General features: G+C 46.0%; 1 protein-coding gene across 12 annotated transcripts in view; it reads right to left on the reverse strand.

Annotated features, from left to right (window-relative positions):
* CACNA1A (calcium voltage-gated channel subunit alpha1 A) overlaps window positions 1-18593 on the reverse strand; it is a 1156221-nt gene that overhangs the window by 257902 nt on the left and 879726 nt on the right. For all 12 annotated transcript variants that reach the window (XM_069230415.1, XM_069230416.1, XM_069230412.1 and 9 more), the window contains one exon: window positions 1229-1356. In XM_069230415.1, coding sequence (XP_069086516.1) covers window positions 1229-1356 — 128 coding nt within the window. The remainder of the gene's footprint in view (window positions 1-1228; window positions 1357-18593) is intronic.

Raw genomic sequence — 18593 nt, forward strand, 5'->3', positions numbered from 1 at the left:
ATGGGACAGACCACAGGTTAAGTATACACCAGCTGATGTTTAACAACACAGAGGCGAGACACCTAGGTGCTCATTTTGACAATGGTGGTAAAAACCGCCTACCGCCGCGGTGGTGGCTGCCAGAATACCACCACTGCTACCATACGTCCGCCATATTATGAGCACTGCCTGACTTCCGCCACAATAAGATCAGAAATCCAGCATTGTTCATGGTGGTGGACGTGGTAAGCTGGCGCTGCTACCACCAGCACCACCATGCCAGTAGAACACCGCCAGCCGTATTATGACAATTCAAATGGCCTGATGGTTTTCTGCTGGCGGGGTGCTGCTGGCGGTAGCAGCACCCTTCCCGTTTCCTGCCGGAAGAACTCCTCAACAAAGGTAAGTCGGGCTTCTGACAGGTGAGGGAGGTGGGAGGGCGGGGGTGTTGTGTGTGTGTGTCTGAGTGTGTGCTTGAATGTGTGAGTGTGTGAATGCGTCTGCGTGTGTTGTGTTGTTTGCGTGGTTGTATGTGTGTGAGTGTATGTGTGTAAGAACGGTGTGATCGTTTTAAGAATGTGTGGGAGCATGTGTGGGTGTATGAATGTGTGTATGCCAGTGTGAGTGATTGGGTGTATGCGTGGTGCGTGTCTGCTGGTGTGTGCGTGTATGGGTTGTGGGGGGTGTGTCTGAGGATCGGAGGGGGTGGGGTGTGTTTGTGAGCATCAGAGGAGGTGGAGTGTGTGTGTGAGGATCAGAGGGGTTGGGCGGTGTCTGTGTGAGGATCGGAGGGGTTGGGGTGTGTGTTTGAGGATCGGAGGGGTGGGGTGGGGTTGGGGGTGTCAGGTGAGTGTTGGGAGGGCAGGGGAGCCACCTACCGGTGACAGAGAAGGAATTCCCTGTCACCGGTAGGGCTTACCGCCATGGTTTTCATGGTGTTGCTAATGCCACGAAAACCATGAGGGTAAGCAGGCTCATAATGCCGCCGGTGATACTATGCCAGCCGTCGGGCTGGAGATACACATCTCCGGCACGGCGGCTCATACTGCCTTGGCGGTATGGTGGAGAAGTGGCGGGTTGGCTGCAGCTAACCTGCCAATCTCATAACATGGTGGTATGTACCGCCAGCCTGTTGGTGGTCATACAGCCACATTAACACTCACCGCCGGGCTCATAATGACCCCTATAATGTTTTCTAACCTAGTGTATGTGAACAAAACATTTGCTTAAATAGGTATTTAATTCTTACCAGGCCGCAGGGTCATACTCTGCCCAGACCCGCACATACTCATCCAGGTGGTGTGGCCCCAGGATTGACGAATCACGGGTTAGGTACTCAAAGTTGTCCATGATGACAGCCACAAAGAGGTTTAACATCTGCAGCAATAATATTAAGGGGAACATGGAGGAGAGGAGGGAAAAAGAAAGAGAGGGAAATTGAGAGAGAAATATGTATAATGAAAATGAGAGTCCGGGAGGGAAAAAGAAAGTGCAGGCAGAAGGAGAAGGACAGACGAGGGAGAAAAAGAGAGGGAGGCGTGAGGTAGTTGGAGGAAGATAAAGAGGAAGAAGAGAGAGCAGTGAAAGAGCGGTACATAGAGAAAGGGAAAGAGAAAGACAAAGGGACGAGGCGAGAGATAGAGAAAGCAAGATAGAGACAAAAAGAGGGAAGGAAAGAGAAAGGAGCAAAAATGTAGGGGAGAATGAGAGAAGAAGAAAGAGCGAGAGAGAGGAAGAGACGGACATAAAAGGGAGACAATGAGAAAGATGGAGATAGTGAGAAGGAGAGCACAAGAGTAAGAGAGTGAGATACAGAGATAAGGAACAAATGAGTAATAGACATCACAAAGGAGAGATAGAAATAGGGGGCCACATGAGAGAAACATGAGAGGTTGAGAGAGGCAGAGACAATATGTGTATGTGTGAGAGAGGGGGGAATACAGAGAGAGAGTTGAGAGAATGAAAGAGAGGTTAGAAAGGGTAGGAAAAGAGACAAAAAAGAGAGAATGAATGCTGAATCAGGAGAAACAAAGAAAATACAGGTCAGAAAGGATCTCAAGATGATGGAACAGTGACACAGGTATATAATACACTCAATCTACATTACATTGGGGCTCACACATACAATCTATTTGACTGTCTTTTATCTCAACATATTCTTGTATAAGTATTTTCTGCCAATTTGCATCTCCATAAAAAATATTGTACATACAGTGTTTGCCTTCATTCTCCCAACATATTGCACAGTACTTAATCCATTTTCAGGAGAGTCCAACCTTTAACATAACACTAGGATCAGATTATAAAAAAAGAAAAATATATATATATGTGTGTGTGTACATATATATATATATATATCACATATATATACATATATAAAACCTACTAGCGGCTGCCAGTAGGTAGTTCAAGTTAAGACCTGGGTTTCCATAGGAAAAACGTTTATTCTTTTGCTAATAACTTTGGTGCCATTAGATGAATCTTCACGAACTTTTCAAAACTAGTTTGCCTGTCAGTTCACCTGCTGTCTGGAAAGTTTCGGGGTGATTCGTCAAACGGGAGCTGAGAAAAAGTGGGTTCCAAAACACATTTTCCCCATGCAATTTCCCATAGGGATTTTAGACACTACTACAGCCCGAACCACTGAACGGAATTACACCAAATTTTGCAGACAGCTAGATCTTGGTCCAGAAACAGTGCTTTTTCTGATTTGGTGTAAATATGTTCAGTAGTTTTTTGAGTAAATAAAGAAAAAATATTTATGTACATTTAGAGACGCAGAGGGTCCGCAGATGCGACAGTTTGGCTGCCAATGTTTCAACCAGGAAGTGGTGGCAGCCATCTTGGGACTCAGGACTTGATTCTGAGTCCTAACAAAAACACAAAAAAAGACACAAAGGGGCAGGGTAGAAATACCATGACCCCCCTAAGCCTGGTGGTGGGGTCCCACAGGACCCTGCCTGGGGCTAAAAGTGATTTTTAAGAACATTTTTGCTGCAAATGCACAGAGGATCCAAGGCAAAGTTTAAAAAAACTAGCACAATCTCCTGCGCTTGTTTTGAATAAAACCCCTTGGTTGAGCCCAATCCCGGGCAGTACAAATATTTGTTTTCTGGTGGAGGGGGTGCACATGGCCTTCCTCCCAGGGGCGATTTTGGTGCTGTGAACCCCATCCCCCGGGTGAGGGGAGACGACTGCACAGCCCTTCCCCCTAGCCATTTTTGGCCCCAGGGACCCTATTCCCTCAGGCTATGCCCTGGGTATGCACACCCCGGGACATAGTGGTTACCCTGTCCATAATAGCGCGGGCAGGTAAACCTTTGTTTACTCTCACTTGAACGGAGCAGTTTCAAATCTCCTGTCCAGCAGGAGCAAACACCAAGTCTGCTCCCAGCAGGCAGGGGCTTGAAAAATGCTCCCGCCTTCTGGAAGCAGACCTTCACCTGTTTCCCTGACTGCAGTAATACCGGCAGGGAAGCAGATGGAAAGATTGCTCCCGCCCGCAGGGAGCAGCATTATTAGCTGCTCCCTGTGGGCCTGAGCAATTCATGCTGGATGCCAGAAGCTGATTGGGGCCATGGAGGCCTTGGGGCTCCCCCCGTGGCCTCCAAAAAGAGTGTGATTGGTACCCTGGGTGAGCACAACGGCACCCACTCTTTGTTGGCCAGGCCCAGAGGATGGGGTCCGCAGAGCCGAAATCAGCCTGGGGGGGGGGGCTGTGTGGCCCCCCTGCCCCTTCGCATATTTGTCTGTGCCCTAGGGTATGGGGTCCCTGGGGCTGAAAACGGCCTCAGGAGGCAGATCTCGCACCCCTCATCTCCCTTTGTATATCCAACTAGGTCCTAGGGAATGGGTTCATTAAGGTTAAAAGCAGCCAAGGGAGTGAGACCACTTGCTCCATCTCCCCCAAATATTTTGCTGGGCCCCGGGGGCTGGGGTTTCTGGGGTCAAAAGCAGCTAGAGGAGGGGACCCCTTACTCCTCCCCTAAAAAATGCACAGTGCCCCAGGTAATGGGGACCCCAGGGCTGAATTTGGCCCAGGGATGGAGGCCATGTGATCCTCTTCCCTTAATTTTAATTAGTGCCTTAGTGGATGGGGTGTCTAGGGAGGACCTAGCAAAGGTCAGGGATGGGGGTTGCATGGCCTTCCTCTCTTTAAAAATAAAAGTGTGGCTAACCCCAGCTGCACACAGCTAAAGGTCGCGTGCGGTGTTGTGTTGGCTGCCTTTTGGCGTTGGACACAGGGCCTGGCTGCCAATGGCTGTGCGCAGCGTGTGGTTGGTTGCATGCAGGGGGTTGGCCTTCGGCCATGTGCGGAAGTAATTGGATTTAAGTGTGGTAATTATGTATTACTGCAAGTTTAAAAAAACCTAGAAGTTTACTGAAAAAACACAAAGGTTACAGGGATGTTACAGTTAGGAGATTGCATTAAAAAAACATAGAAATTCACAGAAAAGCGAAGGTTACAGGACATTATAGTTAGGAAATAGAATTAAGAAAAATCTTAGAAATTCACTAGAAAACCAAAGGTTACAGGGACATTATAGTTAGGTTCAGATTTTACACACACACAAACCACAGAAATTCAGCAGTTATAGTTATCTCACATAACTATAACTTGTGCCCTAAGGTAACTATAACTTGTGCCCTCGCTATGCAGTGCTAGTTACCCCACTTACTACATTAATCATGACATCTTCTATGGCATCATTAATATTATCACTGCAACACTTGCAGTGAAATTATTATTAAGAAAACTGTGCATGATGGGGGAGTGAGTATAGTTACCTTAGGGCGCGAGATTTAGTTACTTAACTATAACTGCTGAATTTCTATGGTTTTGTGTGTGTAAAATCTGAACCTAACTATAAAGTCCTTGTAACCTTTGTTATTTTAGTAAATATATATATCTTTTAGCTAGTGTCGATGCCACTAAATAGTTATAGTTAGAACCTAGTTTCTATAGAAAAAGTGTTTTTTGTTTTGCAAATAACTTTGGTGCCAGTTGACGAAATTTTCCAACAAAGTTTTTTGCTCACTTCAGCTGTGTCTGGAAGGTTTTGGGGTGATCCGTCAAGCGGGGGATGAGAAAAAGAGGGTGTCCCAAAACACGTTTTCTCCATTCATTTTTTCATAGGGACTTTGAACAGCGATAGTGGCCAAACCACTGGATGGAATTGCACCAAATTTGGCAGAAAGGTAGCTCTTGGTCCAGAAAGAGGCCGTTTTGTTATTTGGTGTAAATCAGTTCAGTAGTTTTTGAGAAATTAAAGAAAATACAAATTTGTTTATAAAGGGACATGAAGGATTCGCTACCCCTCCCAATCTCATGTCGAGATCTGATTTGCTGTCAGCACTTCAACAAAGAAGTGTTGGCATCCATGTTGAAGCCGAGTCCCAGAAAAAAATTAAGAATCAATAAAACGGCTCAGGGTACGGACACCCTGACTGCTTAGCTCTGGTGCTGGGGTCCCAAAGGGCTCGGCGGATCTGCGGAATTGTTGAAAAAAATAAATAATATGTCCGGGGGGCATTGTTCATTTTAATGCAGGGGGCCAGCCCAAGGAGCCTGGGGACCACCAACTCCCCAGGGCTTTCGTGAATTGTAAGAGGGTGGTGCCCAGTCATCTACAGCCCTGGGGACAGCCACCTCCATAGGCCTTCAATCTAAATCTGTGCGGGGACGCCATGCGGCCCCTCTGCTGCCCCAATGACCACCACCTCCTTGGGACAAACAGTACTAACAGATAGAAAGGGGATGCGTTTTGGACCCCTGTAGCCAAAGTGACCACCTCCTCCACAGGGCTCTTTTTGTTGGCGCGGGGCCACGCAGCCCCCCTTGTGAAGGCACTGTTGGCCACGGGGACTGCCTTCCCTCAGGGTCGGCTCCGGCTATGTCCCAGGGTGCCCAGCCCCAGGACATAGCTATTTGTTGTGGTTTAGTGACGACTTTGAAAGCTTCTGCCAAGTCTCAGCAAACACTCTGCTGGATGTGAGGGAGTAGTCAAACAGCTCTCCCTTGCTGCGAGCAGAGGTTTCCTCTGTCTCCCTGCCCGCTGAGATAGAGGCAGGGAGACAGAGGAAACATTACTCTCACAGAGAGGGAGCTGCTTTAGCAGCTTCCTCTCTGTGACAGCAATGCTGGCTCCCACAGGAGGTGGGGAGCCAGATGAGACTGTGGGGGCCTTCAGGCTCCTTCCACAGTCCACAGCATAGTGACTGGCGTGCCCTGGGGGGGTCCCAGGTCACATGGCCGGGCCCCCTGAGATGTGGTCACCGGGGCTGAGATCGGCCCTTGAGAGGGGCGCCACACAGTCCCCCCCCTTAAAAAGAGTAATAAGGCCAGGCCCCAGGGGATGGGGTTCAAGAGGCCAAGATCAGCCCTGGGGAGGTGGGGCATGCAGTACCCCCTCCCCCAAAAAAGTAATAATTATGCCAGGCCTGGAGGATTGAGTACCTGGGACCGAGATTGGCCTGGGGAGGGAAGCGGCACGGCCCCGCTCCTCAAAAAAACAAATCATGTTTAGGCTGGGCCTTGGGGGATGGGGTCCCGGGGCTGAAAACGGCCGGGGGCCTTGCAGGGTTTGGTTAATATAGGGGTTGCCTGCAGGGGCTGGCCTCACGGCAGGCCCTATAGCCAACAGCCACTGCGCATAGCAGCTGTGCCTGGCGAGGGCGCAAGTTATAGTTTCCTTAGATCACAAGTTATAGTTCCTTGAGTCGATTTAATTTAATTTATTGTTTCAGTTAATTAAAACCATAACAATTATGCATCTTGCATATTCATTGAATAGATGATACTACAATTAAAATGCCATTACAAAGTAAACATATTGAAAATAAAAGGGTTTTCTAGTCATTAGTGTCTCTCCAATGATTTAGGGCAGAATGTGCATGGCAAATTTACCTTTTAGCTGTCCACAGTCCTCCTAGGCTCTAAAAGCCAAAAGTGCACGTGCTTAACTATACTGCCCATTCATTGGTACCCTAAAGAATAAAACTGCCTAAGATTGCTCTTAAAACTACTAAACAAAAACATTGAGTCAAGCTAAAAAGGTTTTTGATTTCTTCTCAACACCTGACATTTTTTAGACAACATTGAAACGGGCTAAACGCTTATGATGCTCTTTACACCCAACAGCCGTCATAGTCCCCTTGTGCAGCTACCCAAAGTGCAAGTATTGGATCATTAGTAGATACTGACAAGGATAGCCACTATTAAATTAATTCAAGGAAATTGGGTGATGAGCTATTTTGGTAAGCACTTCACTGAGCTAAGGATGCAAGCATCACTTTTACTGCAGCCCTAAAGCCATGAACCTAACAAACGTACAATTTAACTGCGGATCATATGGATTAAAGCAAGCTACCATGGTCGCTCTCCAAGTTGGAATGCCTCTATCATTAAACATTCTCTTAAGAAGTCTCCCCCAAAGGTCATGCAGACCTGGACAAACACAAGTTATGTGAATGAGAACTTCCTTATGACGTGCACAATGCCTGCATTGTTCTGGGCTTGGATTCCTTCATGCTGAAAGGTTTGCTGTAGCTGGCAAATTGCCCAGTCGCATTAGCGTTAGTTGATGTTTCATTAGCGGCGAGTAAGGTGTGGAGAGGTATGCGGCCGGCTCTAGTTTGAAGTAGTTCCTTACAATCATCCTTATAATCATCCACACATGGGAGTGGGCACTGAATTTGCTTTTATCTTGAATGAAGAACAAAGATTTACTGGCCTTGTTAGCGCCTCTTTTGAATAAATCGTACAGCGATGCTGCCTCCCATAGCTCCTGCAGATATTTATTATACGCTGCCTGCCGGTCGGTTTCCAAGGCCAACCAAAGAGCGCAATTTAATTTATCAACTGAGTGCCTGATTTTATACCAAGTCTTTGCTGTCTCAGCTTTAGCAGCCAGGTCTTGCCGAATTAACCCAAATTCCAAACGGAGCTGCGCTGGCGAAGCTGATTGCGGGAATTTAAAGACTTGCCTGTATACTTTAAGCAGGATTTTGTCACTTCCAAACCGCGCATTGCCACTCTAGCATGAGCAAGTGTGGGGAGCAATCTTGAAAAAATAACAGTTTGCAACAGATGGAGTGAGGGGCCCTCTAACTGTTTTGCCAAAAGAGTAAGGGCATAAATTAAAACAGTTGCTTTTTTATCTATATATTATTTTTCTGTTGAATAAAGGAGCCTCAGGCGTCCAAATATACTCCTAGATATTTATAGTATGGCACCCATTCCAGCGAAACATTATTCAATATATGTGAGTTACTTGAGATAACTCTAACTATAACTGGTGAATTTCTTAGTGGTTTGGTACGTTTAAAATATGAGCCTAATGTCCCTGTAACCTTTGTTTTTTTAAGTATTACATGTTTATATATATCCACTCCTGTTCCTATGCCTTAGTGAGACTGTTTTGCTGTGCTTTTTAAAGTTGACTCCACCTGGCCTCAACTTAAAATAATTGATCCTACCGGGCATTCTAGAGTTTTAGCTAATATGAGCTCTTTCAATTTTGGACATGCTCTTAGTGTTGAGAATTATGTACCGTCTACCAATATAGATATGGCAGCAGAAAAACTTTAAAAACTGGATCTCTTCTGCTCTGGATTTTATTGCATCTCTGAGACAACCTAAATCTGTTAGAAATAAGACCTTTGGCTTCCTGGTTCACTGATGACCTTCAAGAGATTGAAAAAATTGCTGTTAAGTGTCACAGCACAATTGGCGATGATACAGATAGAAGGATCTATAAGAATGTGCAAAAAAATTGTTTTAAGCTTTTACGATCCACTTGATCTTCAAACAGGATTATGACCTAAAATAACTCCACACATGAAGTATATAGTTTTGCAAAGAAATGTTTCAATCCTTCAGCTCTTAATCAAAGGATTATTTCCTCATCTGAACTGTGTGACCACTAGGCTGCTTTCTTCCATGCCAAAATTGTCAACATTTACTCCCAGTTCCTCAGCAGTCACCTCTGAGGTGCTGCATATTTTCAATGCTGCCTCATTCTCACCCTCAGTATCTTTCCTAGCAGAGTTTTCTCCTCTGATGGCTGTGGACAATCTGGCTATTAAATAATGCAGCTAAATCTGGACCTGTGGGAGACGCCTGCCCTTTGAGGATTATGGCTGTTGACACTGATAAGATTTGCACCACTTTAACAACCTTGCTTAATTTATATTTTACTTCTGATGTGGTCCTTCACTCTTTCAAACATGCCAAGACCCTTCTGTTGCTAACAAAACCCAATATAAACACGACCTGCTTGAAGAACTACCATCTTATCTTTCTATTATCTCTCCCTGCTAAAATTATTGAAAAGCATGTCACTATTCAACTGTCAGAATTCTTTGAAAGTTACAGCCTCCTTTATGCGACCCAATCATGTTTTACACCACATCATAGCACAGAAAAGGACTTACTACCTGTTAAGGAAAATATCAGTGCTATTCTAGATCAAGGTATGTGAGATGCCCTGATACTTTTATCAAACATGTCAACCCTTTGAGACAAGCAAGAGGGGGATTTAGAAAAAAAAATGGGGGGCTTAATTCTTCTCATTGACATCCACTGAAGCAAAGGCAATTTCAGACATAAGACAACTAAAAGTAAGCCATTTTCACTTAGAAAATCGGGAGACTCTCGCCTGAATCAGGTGTGTTGGCATGTGTCATACCTCTCTGTAGTGTTTAACATTTTCCCCTGCCATCCTGTTAACCGAATTTCATAGTGTAGGTATATGTAACAATGCTTTAAAGTGGTTCTGCTTTTTCCTGTTGAACCAAGCTCAATCTGACTCTGCTCTTTCTTTTGCCTTCACACCCTATAATTGAAATCAGGGTGTAAACCAAGGGTCATCTCTTAGCCTGCCCCTCTTTAACATTTATATTCCCCGTCTTGCAGTTAAGGTTCTTTTGTATTTAATATCATTTTGCTCACAGATGACGCAAAACTTATAATTGGACCTCCACACAAGATTCCTTTCCAGCCTGCATGTCTACAGCTGGATGAATCAAAATTGCCTTAAATTTAATAGCGAAAAAACAAAAAGCATGCTCTATGGCAAAAAACCTGTCCGGTCTACCAAATAGTGCCCTCAGAGTCTGGTCAATCATCTGTGCCGGCTTCCACTGCCAGAGATCTTTGTGAGCACTTTTATTTCAAACTCTCTTTCAATGACCAAATCTCTTCGGCCACATACACTTGCTTTGCACTGCTTGGAATTCTCAGGAAGGTGCTCCCCTTATTCCCTACGCTATAAGGAAAATGTTTTGTCCATCTTTTCATATTTTGAGACTAGACTCTGGGTATTCACTATACCCAGGACTTCCCAGCTACTTCCTACTAGATTACAAGATGTACAATGTGCAGCTGAAAGGCTGCTTCTCAATTTTTCTTGTCAAAAATCAGTGTCTGACCACCTTAAAGATATATACTGGCTGCCTATGAACAAAAGATGCATGTCCAAAGACAGCAATTTTATTTTCAGAGCTCTGGCCAACAGAGGCCTAGCCCATTTCCAAAATATGTTCAAACCTTATTTACCTTTGAGGTCCTGAAGAACTTCTAAGGCCAACCTTATTTTCATCCCTAAGGTCCAACGTGCACCTTTAGGTCGTTCTTTAGTGTAACCATAACTTGCTTCAGTCATGTTTTCATGCTAAGTTTAACACTACCTACAGAGAATGACAGTCTCTCAGCATCTTGATTCCCAAAGGGTGAAGAGTTAAAAAGAGCTCACTCATCCAAAACTGTTTATGTAACTGCATCTATCTGAAGGTCACCTTCTCCTGCACCCATTATCTCAGACTCTATACAAGCTTGCTCCATTACTTATTGCTAGAGGAAACTCTAGCCCATTAAACATGTGATTCACAGATTGTTAATTTTCATTTTCATCAGTAAACTCTTTCAGCTTCTGACTGGCATGTACACTGAGTTCTTTGACAGAACATGGTGCACTGGTGCTGAGAATCACTTGTACTTGGCCGCACGTGGTGACCGAATTTGTACCGCACCAAACACCAAAGGCAAGATGGAAGATTTCTAGTGAGGAAGCTTGGGCGAAGAATGGCCCAGCATTCAGGTTAGTGATCAGTTCAGGCATTGTTCAGCTCAATTCTAAATTTTGAAATATGAGTCTGTGTTTATTATCTGTACTAGGTACATTTTGTGTTTCAATTAAGGATTGTCACCTGGGCAGGTCACAAGGAGAAGACCTAGTTTGGGTGTCCCGTGATTTAAGAGTTAAAAGTCTGAATAAAATCTGTGGTATAAAGCCAGGAGGCTCTGTTCAGCCAAATCTTCTGAAGAAAGTGAAGCAATTCCTCCTGAAAGCCAACTTCAAAACAATAATACAAGCCCTGGCCCTGCTCAGTGGTCTCCCAGGCACTACTATGGCACCCCTGAAAGGAATCCTGTTCCATATGGCACGTCCCATCAAGGGTCAGGAGAAATGTCAACACATCACACTAACTCTGAAGGAAGTACACTAGTTTCTCCACCAGGCCTGCGTCATCTTCAAGACCAACTGCATCCCCTCCAAGGGCATTAGAAACAACACACCAATATGCCTGACTAATAAACTAACAACTTCTCATAGACAGCCCTACACTAGAAGACTAGACTCAGAACAACAGATATAAGAGAAAAAACTCAGAAGACAGACTTTCTCAATTTATGCTCCCATAATCTAGAATAATACGCCCAGTGACATCAGGAAAGTTCACCCTTCCTGCACTTCAAGAAGAAACTAAGGACCCAACACTTCCTTACCCCCAATACTCGAAAACTAGGTGCATGGTTCATCGATATTAATTCTTCAGTGTGAAATCCTCCACAGATTCATAAGCATAGAATTATTCCCTGCTGCACGAAATGAAATCAGAACATCACTAAAACTTTTTTTAATGTAAACATTGTATTCTTCATTCCACATTTTATAACAATTGCATCTAAATAAGGTAAAGAGAAAAAACTGTAAATCAAAGCAGCAAATAGTGCATGTGTCATTAAAACGTTTTCCATAGTGAATCGGGCTTACTCCACGTCAAAAGGAACAGTCTTTAAGCTATTGTTTTAGCTTTAGGTAGGAGACATATGCATCCCATAAATGTCCACATATATCTAGGGAGGATCCCTTGCTGGAGAAAAAATTACTTACCCTTAGTAACAATATTTCTGGTGGTTACTCTATCTACCTGCATATTCCTCACTTCTTGAATATTCCTCCAGGTGCTTGACTAGTCTGGAAAACAAATTTTGCCATAGCTCTCTGCTCATGTTAGGACGCGCCGGCTTCCTACCAACACAGGAAATTATGTCATGTGACATCACAGGAGTTATAAAGCTCAGCCACCCTCGAGACAAAGTACATTTCCCATCAATTTTTTAAATGCCACTGAAGCAGGATGATGGAAATGACAATAGATTGTGAAATTTAGTGCAACATCATAAGGAATGGGCTCTTATTATAGTGGCCCATAACCATTCATCAAAAATAGGGAGTTGGGTGGGATCGGTAAGAATTTGAAAGTACACAGAGTATCTACTACAAATATCAATATTGAAGGTAAGTTTGTTTCTGATAGATACTCCTGCCAGCAGATTTCTCAACTCTTGAAAAGATTCTGAAGCAAAATCAACCCAGGGATGGAGAACTTGATGGATTCTGTAGGTCAGATCAAGCTAAATGTAGACATCACCATCAAACCCAAACAATAATCTTTTGCGAGGGTCTGGAGGGATGACCAAGTGGCTGCTCTGCAAACGTCACTGACGGGAACCCGTCTGGACAGAAACACGTTGTAGCTTTTGCCCTTGTACAGCATGCCCAAATGCCCTCCAGGGGCTTCTTCTGGGTCACTGTGTACCACATCTTAATACAAAGTATAATACATCTGGATAAGGTATTTTTCTGCACTGCTTTCTCTTCCTTTTGCCCTTTTAACCAATGAAGAGCTTATTGTCCATTAAGAATCCCATTGTGTGGTCAATATGAAAACTTGCCAGCCTTTTTGGCTCCAGCCCAAACAAACTTTCCTACTACTTTGTGGGATAAGGTTGAAGTAAAAATGAAGATAGAGCGGCAAAATTACCTATATAGGAGCAGGTCAACACCTTAGGAAGAAAAGCAGCTTTGGTTTGGAGTACCAGCTTGTCGGGAGGTAAAAGAAGGCCTGACGATCAGTGCTTGCAACTTACTGACACACCTGGTCTAGTTATTGGCCACAAGAAAAACCTTTTTAAGATTCATGAAACGTAAGGAACAACTATATAAAGTTTCAAACAGAAGCCTCATTAAAAAGATTAACACCAAATTTAGGCTCACTGGGGCATAGTAAATGGAGTGAGATGAAACGTTAAACAATGGTGCACGTTTGGCCCTGGAGGCAAAGGAAAGATAACAAGGCTGTTAAATACCCCTTCACCATATCCACAGGCTATCTTTTCTGGGCCAACAAAAGTGCAAACTGGAGAATAGCAGACAGCTGAACATTCAAGGCTTCATTATGGTGATCAGCAGACTACCCAAAAAAACTTTGCTACCTCCCAGAGTAAACCGATTTGGTGGGGGAACACTATGTCATCAGGAAGCCAGTCAAATGCCCCTTCTCAGTCTCCATGCAAGAAGGTGTAAACTCTGCATATTTGGGTGGAGGACCTGCCCCTCTGCCTGGGAGAGAAGAACGACCTTAAGAGAAAGATGGAGAGGGGGACTAAAAGGAGAGATGTTGAAAAGTTCTGCGTACCACTCCCTTCTCTGCCAAACCATAGCCAGTAAGATGAGTTGGGCCCAGTCTTGAAGGGTCTTCCCCAGAACCCAAGTAATCAGGGGTAGTGGGTAGTGAAGAAGAAAGCTTCACTTCAACCAAAACACGTCCCCCAAAGCTCCATGCAAGAGACACTTGATGGCACAGAAGTTTGAGCAATGTGAATTGGAACTAGTGGCACAGAGATCCAATAGGGAATGCCCCATCAATTGAATAGGCCCTTCACAACCTCCAGATGGAGTCACCACTTGTGGTCAGCAAGCAGATGCCGACTCAAGTCAGCTCTAGTGGTTAGCAAGCCCTCCCCTCAATTTGCACCAACTGCATTCCATGCTTTGTGCCCAGAATCCTGAGCCTCAGCGATTCTCAAAAGAAAGAGCGGAATACTACTTAACCATGATTTGTTGACAAACCAGGTCACAGTTGTATTGTCTGTCAAGATTTGGACTGACTGGCTGTGAAGGAAAATGAGGAACGCTTTGAATGCCAGGTAAATCACCCTCAGTTCAAGTACACTGATGTGAAAAGTCTGCTCTTCTGGAGACCACAAGCCTCTTATCTCCAGGTCCCTCAAGTGAGCTCCTCCCCTAGAGTGGAGGCATCCATCACTACTGCGGTCATGGCCAGAAGGGGTTGGAACGTCATCCTTCTGGGCAGGTTCTCACACCTGACCAGACAAGCTCTGCAGCAGCGTCATTGGCGATCACTAGGAGTCTGACAGTTCTCTGCCTGCCTGCTGAGCCACCACTGCAGAGCTTTGATGTGCTAGCAAGCATGCATGACCATTCAAATGCAAGAAGAAAGACAACCAACCAAGCAGAGGACACACAGGACTGGAATACAAGCAACTACCTGAAAGCAACAGAGCAATGCATGGATATCCTAAATCTGTAGTGCAGATGGAAAGGCTTGCATCAGTGTGATATCTAGTACTGCTGCATGAAGTAGAGGTGCTGGGAGGACTCCAGGTGAGATTTGGCCACACTGATGTAGAAGCCCAGGTTGTGTTACAGATATGCTCCTAACTGCAGACGTGACTACGCCATTTCTGTAGTTCTGGCTTTTAGGAGCCAGTTGTGCAGATAGAGGAATTCTATAATTCCTGACCTTCTTAGCTGAGCAGCCACTACCATCACCTTTGTGAAGGCTCGGGTGCCATTTATCAGGCCACAGGGAAGTACTGCAAACTGATAGTGAGCTATGCCCATTGCCAATTGCAAGTACTTCCTTTGGGACTTCAGGATCGATATGTGGAAATATGCTTCCAGCAAGTTGAGTGACACCACCTGTCTCCCAGTACCCGAACCAGTGGAACCAAAGCCAAGGACAGCATATTGAAATTATGTTTCTGAAGGAAGAGTTTTAAGACCCTGAGGTCAAGGATCAGAAAAGAACCGGCATCCTTCTTTGGAACAAGAAAACACCAGTAGCAGAATCCTTTTCCAAGCTCCTGCCTTGGCGTCAACTTCACAGCTCCTTTCTGAGGCAAGGCTGCAACCTCTTGCTGCAGTAGAAGGTGCTCCTGCTAAACGTCTGAATGCGAAGGGAATTGGTGTAAGGGAAGGGTACACACCTTTTCAACAATGCATAGGACCCATTTGTCCAGAGTCAAGGCCATACAGGTTTGTGGAAAAGAGGACACCTGGGTTCCCACCAGTTTTGGATGCCACAGCAAAGGCAAACTACAGCTGTTTACCTCTGGTGGCTATGGAGAAGGAAATTAGTGTCTGGGAAGGCCTGGCCTTTGTCCTCCTCACTGCCCCTGTGTTGTTGCACAACAGTGTTCTGGGCTTGTTGCTTTGCAATGGCTGCTTCACACTGACAGAAACTGAGAACTTTTCCGAAACCACAAATCTTTAGAATTACCTAGTAGTCTCTCTTTTAGGGCTTCAAACCAAAGGAATCATTGCTTGAGCTGGTCTTGGAAAGCTTGAAGGCGGAACCCACTTTATATCCCAAAAGCTTGACTTTTCACACCCAAAAACTTGAAAGAATTTCTGAAAGATATAGGCCCTCATAATGAACATGGCAGTCGAAGTCGCCGTGTTCATGCTGGCAGTCTTACAAGTGACCGCCAGCTCCCCCTGAACCCCACTGGCCGTATTAAGAACATTCCTCTGGGCCGTCGGGTGGAAACATTGTTTCCGCCCGCCGACCTAGAGGAATGCCTGGCCGGGACATACCGCCAATGCCTCTGTGCGGCAGGTGCAGCTTCACCCGTCATGCAGATCACTGCTCGTAAATCGGGCAGTGACCTGATCAATGAGGCACTGCACAGGGGCCCCTGCTCTGCCCATGCCAAGTGCATGGGCAGTGCAGGGGCCCCCAGGGTTGCCCTAGTGGACCTCTTCCGCCAGCCTTTCCCTGGTGGGGAAACCCGCAAGGGAAAGGCTGGGTACAGCAGGATCATTATCCTTGGGGCAGCACCGTTGCCCTGTCTGATGATGATGCCGAACGCTGCCAGGCTGCCTGACGGAGGCAATTGATCAACGTTATTCCATAAGGTGGTTGATGCTGACCGTCGCACATCTGAAACAGAGAAATCCAGAGTAACAAGTCAAATGTGCAGTCATGTGGAGGGTGCCAACCTGGTAAGGAAACCCAACCACCACGGGTTTCGAAATGCACAGAAACAGTGGCGGAAAACATAGGAGAACCACCTATGTCCTGTGCTGTAAAAAAAACAAAATGCAGGACAAAAAGAGCAACCAGGGCACTCCGAAGTGATAAGTCCAAGATGAATAAACTTGCAGAGGAAATTTTAATCCTTAGTAATGAGAAATCGAATAACTATACAGAGATATTAAAGTCCATATGTTAGAACAGATATATGAAGATTCGGTAACAGCCAACACGTGTTTCGTCCTCACGGACTTCTTCAAGGCTCAAGGACAAACATTAGGGTAACCAAAATAATTCTGTTAGTACTCCAAAGGTAGATTCTATATCAGAGAAACCAATGAGTCCTCCATCAAAGTAAAAAAATGGGTCCCTTCTCTTACAGGAAAAAAATGCTCTTCTAAAGCAGAGGGACTATCCCGAAGAGTGTATCCGTAGTATAGGATATACACTATGTCAACGGCCTAAGTAGACCCAGTCCGTACTTCCCCAGGATCCGGGAATTAGGACACAGCGGTGTGTGTAGTAGATCACAGAGCGTGATAACGCTGCCGCGTTCAATGTGAGAACAATGTGTGATAACGCTGCCGCGTTCAATGTGAGAACAATGTGTGATAACGCTGCCGCGTTCAATGTGAGAACAAAGTGAACTCCTGCACTTTCGAATCCACACCGACCCAAACACCACCCTCAGAGGAATGCTCATCTATAGACCTCCTGGACCCAGGGCACCGTTCAGCAACGCCATCGCCGACCTTGCCAGCACCCACGCACTCGCCTCCACTGACTACATCCTCCTCGGGGACCTGAACTTTCACCTCGAAAACAACAACAACATCAACTCCACCACCCTGACCGCCAACCTTGGCTTCAGACAGCTCGTCAACGCACCCACCCACTCAGCCGGTCACACTCTAGACCCCATCTTCTCCACAAGCGACCACGTCACCTTCAATCACACCACCGAACTCTACTGGACCGACCACCACTGCATCCATTTCATCTTCAAGAAACAAACAGAACACCACCTCACCGAGCAACCACCCCGCCGACGCTGGGGCAAAATCACTGAAGATCAACTAACCAACGCCCTAGCCCAGTAACCACCCACCAACCCCACAACCCTGACATCACCGCTCACAACCTCAAGCTATAGATCAACGACTGCGCCAACCGCCTTGCACCACTCAGGAAACCCTCCAACAACCAAGTCAACAAAAAAGCCACCTGGTTCACCAACGACCTCCAAGCCTCCAAACGCGACTGCCGGAAACTCAAGCAAAAATGGCTTCTCGAACGCACACCAAACAACCACACGGCACTCAAAGAAGCCACACGCAGCCATTACCAACTCATCAGACTAGCAAAAAGATCATCCTTCAAAACTCGCCTAGAAAACAACGCTCACGACTGCAAAGAACTTTTCAACATCGTGAAGGAACTCTCCAGCCCAAGCGCAACCATGAACGACATCACCCCCTCCCAAGAACTAGGCGACGCCCTAGCCACCGCCTTCCACCAAAAAATCACAGACATCCACGACAGCTTCAACACCCCTCACACCTCGGACACACCTACCCCGCCCTCCACGAACTCCACCCACTCCAGCCGACTGAACTCCTGGACCAGCATCAGCGATGACAAAACTCACAAGACCATGAATTCCATCCACTCCGGATCACCATCAGAACCCTGCCCACACCACATTTTCAACAAAGCAGAAGCAGCCATCGTACCACACCTACGGAAGGTCATCAACATCTCCCTCGAAACGGTAAGATTCCTGGAAAGCTGGAAACACGCCGAAATCAACGCTCTACTCAAAAAACCAAAGGCGGACCCCAAAGACCTGAAGAACTTCCGCCCCATCTCCCTGCTCCCATTCCCGGCGAAGCTCATTGAGAAAATCGTCAACACACAGCTCACCTGGTACCTCAAAGACAACAACACCCTCGACCCCTCCCAGTCCGGCTTCAGACAAAACCACAGCACCGAGACCGCCCTCCTCGCCGCCACAGACGATATCAGAAGCCATCTCAACAATGGAGAAACATCAGCCCTCATCCTCCTAGACCTGTCGGCCGCCTTCGACACCATCTGCCACCACACTCTGAAAATCTGCCTCCTCGAAGCAGGGATCCAAGACCAGGCCCTGGTCCGGACCACATCCTTCCTCTCCGTCAGAACCAAGAGAGGCCGCCTCCCCTGTT

Source organism: Pleurodeles waltl, chromosome 4_2 (assembly GCF_031143425.1).
Source record: "Pleurodeles waltl isolate 20211129_DDA chromosome 4_2, aPleWal1.hap1.20221129, whole genome shotgun sequence".
NCBI classification, from domain to species: domain Eukaryota; kingdom Metazoa; phylum Chordata; class Amphibia; order Caudata; family Salamandridae; genus Pleurodeles; species Pleurodeles waltl.